At 38.5% G+C, this 9,509-nt stretch overlaps 2 protein-coding genes across 5 annotated transcripts in view; one reads left to right on the forward strand and one right to left on the reverse strand.

Moving 5' to 3' along the window:
* znf644a (zinc finger protein 644a) overlaps positions 1-1,427 on the forward strand; it is an 18,057-nt gene extending 16,630 nt beyond the window's left edge. For both annotated transcript variants that reach the window (XM_032532465.1, XM_032532464.1), the window contains exon 6: positions 432-1,427. In XM_032532465.1, the coding sequence (XP_032388356.1) occupies positions 432-627 (196 nt within the window). In that variant the 3' untranslated portion in view covers positions 628-1,427. The remainder of the gene's footprint in view (positions 1-431) is intronic.
* Positions 1,013-9,257, reverse strand: LOC116699747 (A-kinase anchor protein 8-like). 3 transcript variants are annotated; one of them, XM_032532468.1, is made up of 11 exons: positions 9,014-9,257; positions 8,537-8,652; positions 7,855-7,945; positions 7,146-7,569; positions 6,903-6,978; positions 6,639-6,699; positions 4,446-4,593; positions 3,857-3,917; positions 3,607-3,737; positions 3,410-3,499; positions 1,013-1,813 (listed from the first exon to the last, which is right to left on the reverse strand). In XM_032532468.1, exons 1-11 carry the CDS (start codon positions 9,100-9,102, stop codon positions 1,793-1,795), a joined length of 1,308 nt encoding a protein of 435 aa, XP_032388359.1. In that variant the 5' UTR covers positions 9,103-9,257; the 3' UTR covers positions 1,013-1,792. The 3 variants fall into 3 exon arrangements, with proteins under 3 accessions (XP_032388359.1, XP_032388360.1, XP_032388361.1); XM_032532469.1 differs by lacking the exon at positions 9,014-9,257 and adding an exon at positions 8,821-8,991; XM_032532470.1 differs by lacking the exon at positions 9,014-9,257 and adding an exon at positions 8,758-8,787.
* Between the last annotated feature and the right edge of the window lie 252 nt (positions 9,258-9,509).

Genomic DNA, 9,509 nt, shown 5'->3' on the forward strand with positions numbered 1-9,509 from the left:
TTTTTTAAATCAATTATTTTCCCTAGAATCTATTTTTACCAGTGATTCACCTAAGTATTTTCTGTTTTATACGGTACCGCTGACATCATATCCGTTTCCTGCAATACAGATCAAAAGCAGAAAATACATGCTACGTACTTCTGTACACAGGAAGTAAAAGTCAGACTTTTAGAAAACAATTAGTTTTCAAAAATGTCTCATGATATATTGCCTTTTAGCAGTGCAGTATTCAACTTTTTTTTTGTTAAACAAGGAAAAGAAAATCGCAGTACTTCTAGAATAGTAAGTAGTAGAATAGTAAATGAAAATCCCAATACCAATTGAATCAGCACCCGTGTATGGTAATTGGTGAAAGAATCCAATTGGGACAAAAGCTTGTCGTCCCAGCCTTACTATACAGTATTTTCATCAATCTGTTCATCTCTTCCCAGGTTCTGTGACCTCGTCTTCCAGGGTCCCTTGTCTGTCCAGGAGGACTGGATTAAACATTTACAGAGACACATTATGAACACTAGTGTCCCTCACACTGGGCTTGGCATGGTGGAGGTCGCCTCGCTGCCCACGGACCCACGGACCCTCAAGACTGACCAAGACCGCTCTCTGACAGCCACACATGCTGCCTCATGAAGCCAATGGGGACCTTTTTAGATTTCACTAGACTGTATGTGTATGTACATTGGATGTTCTTTCACTTTTTTTTTTTTGTCAATGAAATACTGGCCAAAAGTACAAAATTGCTCAATGATGGAGATATTGTACATGTTTGGACATTTGGATTAATTATTTTGGATATTGTTACCCTTGTTCTGTTTTTACTTTACTCCATTTTTTTGGAAGTACAATTCCAAATGGACGGACTGTTTTCTTGTTTTATGCAGTAATGTAGTGTGGAATCCATTTCTAATAATGAAGACAACTTTTACCTCAGATTTCTCATGGTTTGAGTCCGTTTCTGTCAAAATTTGGCAGCACCTCTCTTCTGTATCAATATTCATAGAATCATTTTTCTTGAATTGCAACATGTTCAAATTCAAGCCCTCAGTCTCTTTTTTTCCGGCCACAGTTAATGAGATGAATATTTTAACTGAAAATGATGGCACCTGAAAGCTTACAGTTTCAGGAATCACAAGTGGAAACGTGAGCTACTATAGAAGAACAAAAACAATGTCTGCAAACTTGTTATGCATAGAAAGTGTTTTATAGTATTTCAGTAACTACATTGTTTCTAATACAAATACAAAATTAAACCTGAAGGTGGTTAAGGAAAAAAAAAAAAAAAAACCTAACCGGCACAGCCAGTGCTGACGATGCCCTTCATACATGTCACCTATATTTAATGTTTAAATATACTGTTTTGAGATAATTTAATTTTAAATGTACTATATCACAGATACAATGCTTAAAACATGTGTTGTTCTAAATAAAATTAAAAAAAAACAAGAAACAAGTTGACTTTTTCAATCTTTTTTTTCCACACCAATTGTAAAAACATTGAATGCGTACATTTATAAAATTACAAACTTTAGCTCCTTAAGGTGACCCAATGGTGATTACTTTGAGTACTGCAGCTAACGTTAATATAGACGAGCCATTTGGGAACAAATATACAAGAACATCGATATTGTTTGAACAAACCTTGATTCAAGATGCCTCCATTTCTTCAGACAAATCCTGTATTAGTATCACCACAGCATTTCTGCGTGGGTGTGATTGAGCTTTAAGTCCACAGTTCATCTGGCACAAACTGCCTGTCAGCGTACACCGGTATTTTGGAGACTTTCAGTGATTTCCATCATTTAAACGGGCTGCCACCCTGAAAGGAAAGAAACAGCTAGGTAATCCGATAGCGACACCTGTAGAGCTCAACGTAGTCTGATTTCAGTCCAATTTAATAGCGATTACTAGTAGCCTTCTATGGTACTATGTGCTACTTCTACTAATTATATATATTGTACTCGGGCTCAAAATGAATGCATTACTTAAGGTAATCATATAAGTTTAATTCAATACTTTTGTACTCGATTTGGAAACACTTGATTTAATGTCCCCTGTATTCAACAGTACATGTAACTACATGTGCTCCAGTTCTGTACTTAAGTACAAATGTGAGGTACTTGTACTTTACTTGAGTCTTTTTCTTTTCATGCCACTTTCTACTTCTACTCCGCTACATCTCAGAGAGAAATAGTCTACTTTTTACTCCACTACATTCATCTGACAGCTTTAGTTTTTTTAACAATTAAAATTTGTTGCAGACAGAACACATGTAGTTTATAAAATATGTTTCATTATAAATCAAACTACCCGACAATATAAATGGCTTACAAGTCCAGCTGAGATGATTAAACCATTAACCACACAACTGTTCTTTATCCTTCTATACTATCTATACACTTTCTAAAATGTGAGGGTATTTCTGCAACGAGTACTTGTAATACTTTATTTACATTTTCCTGATGATACTTTCATACTTGTACTTGAGCAGCATTTTCAATGCAGCACTTCTACTTGTAACAAAGTAATTTTTACAGTGTTAGTACTTTTACTCAATTAAAAAGGACCTGAATACTTCTTCCACCACTGGTATCCAATGCATTATCACACAAATAGTGAAGAAAAGCAATCTCCCCTTACTTCAAATGTACAATGTTAGTTAGTACAATGTTTGCTAGAGTGTTGTTCTACTATCTCACTTTATACAATAGTTTGTTCATCTTAAGACACACGAGCACGCCAGACGTTTCCTTCCCTTACCCACACTGAGCTTTTTGTGCTGAAAAGGATCAATGAGCTACATAATGGCTTTTCATAGCCAATTACCCAATAGTATCTGATTATTGTAGAATATTTCCCACTAATTTTTATATCACACGTTGATATAAGTGATATAAAAAGTAATCCTACATGCAGCAAACCTTTCTCCCCTATTTAGAATAGCTCTTTATTTTGCATTAGTAAACCAAGCCAATTGAGTACTTTTTTTTTTCTTTTTTTTTTTACTTAGTTTCTTTTAGTTATTTGTACTGAATTTCAAATTCCTGACTTTGTTTCTTCAAATTAATAATTTGTGCCAACATGATACTAAACTGTTATCTCAATTTATGAACAAAATCAAACTGAATTGTATCCAAGCAGTCTTGAGTTACAAGTGCCATGTATAAGAAATGGAAAGAAAGTGAGCAATTCTAATAACTCTTAGAAATTAATGTATTGTTATTCATGAAATATTACATAAGAGAATAAACTTATAAATTGAGGGAACAAAAAAAGTATACTGTGGGTTTAAATTTGTGAGGGAATATTTGTTAAAAGATATTTCTGGGCTCGGTTCTTTTAAAACATTTTATTCACCGTGGTGCCCTTAGGTTATTTTTTGAATACTTTTAAACGGTTTGTGCTGGCGAAGTACCTTCAGGAAGTGTTCAAACTGAGGTTTCAGCTCCTTCATCATGGTTTCTGCTTTGTAAAGGCAAGAACGTCTCTGCTGCACTTGAAAGTCCTTCAGAAAAATCGATCCGATGTTGAGTTGACAAAATAAATGAAGAGAGAGAGATTCAAAAGAAACCAAACAATGAATATTGTCACGCTACTTGACCGCAGTGTTACCTTTGTGTTGGCGAGGTGTTCCTGAGAGGTAATGTGAGTCTGCACCGAGGATGCAGATGTGGATATGAAGACGCTGCAAGCCGCACAGTGGAACATTTCAATCTTTGTCATGTGGTCATTTTCCTGCAGAGCTGAACAAACAAAGATCAGACTGTATTCAGGCTGGGTTTGTCTGGAATAGAAGATACTGCAATAGGACACATATTGCAAGGGCATGTGTTTTGGTTTTTGACGAGTCAACGTCATTTACCTTGAAGTGCACTATCCTCTATGTTTCGGCTGCACTGCTGGCTTTTATACAGCATGACTTCCTATAGACATGAATAAATAAAAGCTTATACCACCATCCAGACACACCGATAAGATAAGATAAGATTTTTTAACTTAAGACGTTATTAATCCCCCACTGGGAAAATTCCCTTTTTTACAGCAGCTCATAAGAAAAATTCACACACATCAGAATAACACAAATACACAATACATAGACATAGGAAAAGTATACAAAAAGTATTATAAGAAATAGAATAAGTTATTATAATAATAATAATATTTACACTATAAACACCCTTATATAAATAGATATACAGATGAGTAAGGTGCAAATGAATAGAAATGACATATTGCACAGAAGGAGGTGACATAGGGTCAGAAATAAATAAATAAATAAATAAATAAGCATAGTGCAGAATATTGTGATCTGGCTCATGTTGCAGAATCAGCTAGCAGTTATATTTAGATTGGGGGGGAAAATAAATAGAAGAGTAGAACACTACTGCACAGATTAAGGCTTCAACCCAGGAATCGTCAATAGGATGTACAGTAATGAACCATAATCTTACCTGTATGAAGGCTATAGCCAGATCATCGTAATTATTCTGCTGCTGGATGTGCTCCAGGGTGTCCCAGTGACTCTTGCTCTCCAAGTGATCCTCCAGCTCCCGACCATTGGCTAACTCAACTTCGCAAAGGTCACAGATGATGGGGTTCCTGGAAGAGAAATAAGTACAAATTTAGAGTGACGGCCGGTGTTAAGACCAGAAAAAACACCAAAAGATAAGTTAAAGCTAGGAGTGCAGAACTTCTACATATAACTGAACGTCCGTTACATTCTTGCCATTGCCAAAGGAGTTTACACAATGCTGGTTTAAGCCCGTCACCGCCAGGGAAAGCTCTCTGTATTTCTCAGAGTTGGGGTGTCTGGTATGTGTGGCTGGAACGATGCTGATCCAGCTTATTTTTACTCAGAACGAGTAGTTGATTTCCTCCACAACGTTGTTACATGTGCAGCACACAAAGTGTCGCCAACCAACCTTGCTCACTCACTAACGGCTCTTCAAAGCGTAGCTGCTGATTCCGAATAAGGACTTAATCCGTCCTCAAGCAGTTCAACAGAGCTTTTCCATCCTAATACGGCATGCTTGGTCGCAGTGTTAATTAAAGCTTTGTGTTAATGGTGCAGGGGCTAACGTTTGTAGTATCAAAACCAGGAGCTAGCAAAGTTGTGAAGCAATTGGTATGAAATGTTATTACATAATGCTAACCGTGTTCTCTCCCACCTAGGTCATTCACCCAAAGTTCCTGTATCACAATGTGTTTATAACTGCAGGGGTGGACCAATTTTTGTCACACCTTGACTATGCTATCCAAGCAGCTTTGCACAAGACAGGTGGAGTTTATACAATTTGGGCATCACCATCTTATCTGATGACAGCTAATAACAACTAACCCACCAGCATAGGAACACTGTTCTGTGAGTTTCCTCTACTTGACGATATACTCGTAATTAAAGGTGCTCTAAGCGGTGTTGGGTGACGTTACTTCTTGTTGACGTTCAGTATTTTAAACAAAACAAGACTAGCTTTCCCCTCCCTCCTCCTCCTCCCGTCCCGTCCCCCTCCCTTCTATGCTTCTTTATTTTCTTTATTATATTTCTTTATTTTTTTTACAGTGTGTTCAGGGGACAGGCAGCTTGCAGATAGTGAGGAGATGTGTGCTGTATGTGACATAAAATGTTGTAGCCTAAAACACGCGTGGAATCACTTAGAGCACCTTTAATCGTGATTATCTCAGGACTTTAGTAACTTCAGCAAGAGCTGATGCTGCACCCCAAGGACTGACAGAGTCCTAGCTCTGGCTTCTTGGTAAACAAGCAGTGAAGTGTGCCATCTTTCTATATTGGTTAAAGCTCTACATTTGTGCCACAAGTTAAAGGTAGGGTTGGTAACAATTTTGAATGTACACTATATATATATATATATATATATATATATATATATGGTCATTATTACCATTGTACCAAATAATTAAAAAAATGGCCCATAAAGATCCGTCATCTGTAGCTGCTATAATCTTGTAAAAAACGCCCACCAATCACTGCTGTGCGGTCCGCTTGGAGAGAACCAATGAAATGCCTCCTTGCCCTGCTGCGCATACCCCTCTACCCCTCGGTGTACGGGCCTGAGCTCAGTGCGCATCACCACTGGCGTTACTGCAAGTCTACTGCAGAATGGAAAAAACACTGCTGTGGTTTAAGGGTTATAATGAGTGAAACTGTGGTCCTTTCTCCGCTCTGCTCTGAAGCAGCGCCGCAGCGGTGCCCCAAGGACAGGGGAGGGTTTCCACAGAGCCCCGAGGAGATGCTACTTTTAAATCTTTATTAACTATGTTTAGCTGTTTAACTGTATCAGAGGACATTATGATGCATAATGGACTCCCTAGTCACTAGACTTAATACACTACATTAAACTACTAAACTACTCTACTACACTAAAATTAATCCTGGACTTTACATCTGCCCAAATTTGCACTCAACCCATTCAGCCTATTTTCTTATGCAACAGTTACTTTGTATGTATATACTCATTTTGTAAGCATCTTTCACCAAGGCAAATTCCACATAAGTGTACCAATTATGGCAATAAAACCTTCTCTGATTCCGGTGAAAATGTGTGCTTCCTTTGGCCAGTGAGTGGAATGTGAATACTCTACTCTGCATCTTTAAACAATTGGCCATCAGTAGCCTTGGTTCTTACATGTCCATTATTATTTTCCTGTTTCTTGGCACCTCTGTGGAAGGTTTGATACGGTCCAGTCCTGTAAAACATTACACACAGAATTACTATTATTTGGTTCAAAGAGAAAATACATGTACACATGTCAAACATGAAGTACTGCTTTGCTCATTCAAAAACTAGAAGTAGTTTTCCAAAAATTGCTCAAATACAAAAAAAATGAGTCCATGCAATCATGTTTCTCCTATATCCAATTTAAAATGGTGGGACGTAAAACCAGTTTACCTGTTTTTGCGTATTCCAATTGATGTTGATGGTCCCGCTGTAACCTGGGTGGGGATAATCTAACAGTAGTGGTCATCTACAGAGGAGAGAACAGGCTCACATTGTATCACAGTGACATAACTGCAAATAAGTACAACAAACAGACCATCTATCCTGTTTAAGTCTACAACTCAAGTTAAAATATAACCACAGAACAAACTGCATAAATATTTAAATTCAGAAAAAGATGACTTTCAGTCTTACCTCTCTGCTGTATTCTGGGATTATTATCCCCTCCTCCCCGTTGGTCCTCTGTCCTTCATAAGAAGCAAGAAAGCGTTGGGTGGAGGAGCCGTGTATATGCCTGTCGGGGCTGCAGACCCTGTGGTCCAGGGGTCTGCTTATGGAGTCAAAACCTGGTCGGTCAAGTGATTCAGTGGTGGGGCCATAAGCCTCCCGTTCAGGCAGTCTATGACCTGTGCTGAAACCTTGACTCTCTGTGGGTCTGGTTTCAGGGCTTAAGTCACACCTGTTGAGAAGTTGGCTCGCTGATTTTGAGTAACTCCTGTCCCAGCGGCCCTTTTTAAGGCAGCCTGCACCTTGATTGGATGAGGAGTGGTTGTGGTCTTGGGCCATCTCGTACTCAGAGTCTGACGAGTGAGGATCGTAAGGATTATAGATTTCAACCCTGAAGGGAAAAAGGACATGGAATGAGAGAACACTAGAAATGGGCTGTGTGGTTTCAGTACTCAGTGAAGCACTGCATCTTTCCTGACATTTGCACTTTTACCTGAAGTGGCCAGCTGAAATAGCACATGACAAGGTTAACTTCAGATAGCCCATATTTCAACACTTTATGTCACCACAAGACAAAGGCTCAAATGTGGGACGTCCTAAAATGTGACTACAGGAGACGTCACTCTCTAGCGGACACTTTATCAAACTATACTATAGACATCACTGACTGGCTTACTTTTCTGAACTGCCAGTTCTTGTGTCCGGAGAGTCATCTTCTTCTCCTAATGGTTTGAATGAAGACTTCCATTTGTCAGCAGAAGATCTGACTGTATAATACAAAATGTAAATAACAACAAAGACAATTTATTTTTGACAGACTAGATGCATTTAGATATCCTACAGCTAAGTGATAATGAAGTATAAAAAGTTGTTTTTGGTTATTTTCTGTTGACTTTTTTTTTTAGTTACTGGGATAAAAACAAACACAATAAATCCCAATTATGACTTGATGATTTTGAATTGGGAAGGGGACCCAGAGACAGCTTTTCCAACAGTTTAAGGCAGAGATTGAAACTTGAGCCACTTATGAAATCCATCAAAAGGAAAATCCGCAATAACTTTGGACAGTGTCACATTGTTGTTGCATGCCAATAGTGCAGACTTATTATCTCGGATTATCTCTGTAACTGTATTAAACCATAAAATGAAGGTACATTCATTGAAATGAATTACTGTCTGCAAAAAGATTTTCCATAATAACCCAAATCAGGGAATGCCTATAACAGTAAACAAAATACAGCAGCCTCATTTGCTAAATGGTTAAACCGAGCAACACTGCTGGTGTATGGTTTTTGGATGATTTGGGTTTATGGTGGTGTTTCTAGGTGTAGGCCTACTTCAATGTCCACAGAAGTTACCTGAACGTTTCAGGGCTGGTTTTGTCTTAGCAACATTGCCAGATGTCCTGGTGTTTGAGTTGACTGGTGGCTTCACCGGGATGTGTAACATAGCTTCTTTAAAGTCCTGGGGTATTCTGTTTATCACAGGACACAGAGGACAAAATGAGCGCAAAACGACAAAGCAAGTGAACACAATAATAACGACTAATTGAAGTGTTGTTAGAACATACGACACAGACCTTAACGTTGGCTAGCTTAGCATGCTGTGCATTTAGCCTTCAGCTAACTACATAGCTACACACGGAGCAGTTTATTGCTTTGAGGTAACGATTAGTCTAATGAACATGAAATCCAGTCAACAAAAACACAGCCACAAACTCATGCAACGGGCACGCTGCTCGACGTTAATCTGAAACTTGCTCAAATAAATTCACAACATTAGCATTAGTTAACGTGACGTTCAAAGACTGAAGCGCTGAGTTGAGTTCACGTTACCTGCCACACTGCTGTTGATTGTATGATGCTTGAGCAGCTGCTTTGGGTTTGGCTGAAGGGTTGAACGGAACATTATCCTGACGTTTCATTATTTGGTTGCTTTACAGGAGCAGATAGTAGAGCTAGATCAGCTACAAACTGCTGGGTGCCAGTCACTTCCACCCGCCGACAGATGGCGGCGTTCTCCAACACACGGTGGACGGCACCTGTGCGTTTCATCCATAGAGAACACACCGAATACAGAACCGGTCCACGAGAAATGTGTCAGACACACAATCACTATTTCTTTATTTACAGACTCAAGGTCCAGATAAAAAAAAAGTACACTCAACACATTACAAAAGGGGTTCAGACCAAACACAAACATAAATACATATAGACAAACTGATCCCCAAAAATATCACAAAAGAAACACATACATAGAAATCTACAAATCGCAATGTCCAATAATTAAAACTGGTACAGGTGCGTGTTCCAGTGATTCCATAGTTTTGAC

This window comes from Etheostoma spectabile, chromosome 12 (genome assembly GCF_008692095.1).
Source record: "Etheostoma spectabile isolate EspeVRDwgs_2016 chromosome 12, UIUC_Espe_1.0, whole genome shotgun sequence".
NCBI lineage: Eukaryota > Metazoa > Chordata > Actinopteri > Perciformes > Percidae > Etheostoma > Etheostoma spectabile.

Bases quoted from the DNA above. Each gene is read 5' to 3' on its own strand.
- LOC116699747 (XM_032532468.1), bottom strand. From the start codon at position 9,102: ATGAAACGTCAGGATAATGTTCCGTTCAACCCTTCAGCCAAACCCAAA. The intron at 6,979-7,145 runs GTAAGACTGAAA...TCTCCTCTGTAG, and splicing joins TCCCAGAATACAGCAGAGAG to ATGACCACTACTGTTAGATT. The intron at 1,814-3,409 runs GTACTTCGCCAG...CTTTCCTTTCAG, and splicing joins AGTTTGAACACTTCCTGAAG to GGTGGCAGCCCGTTTAAATG.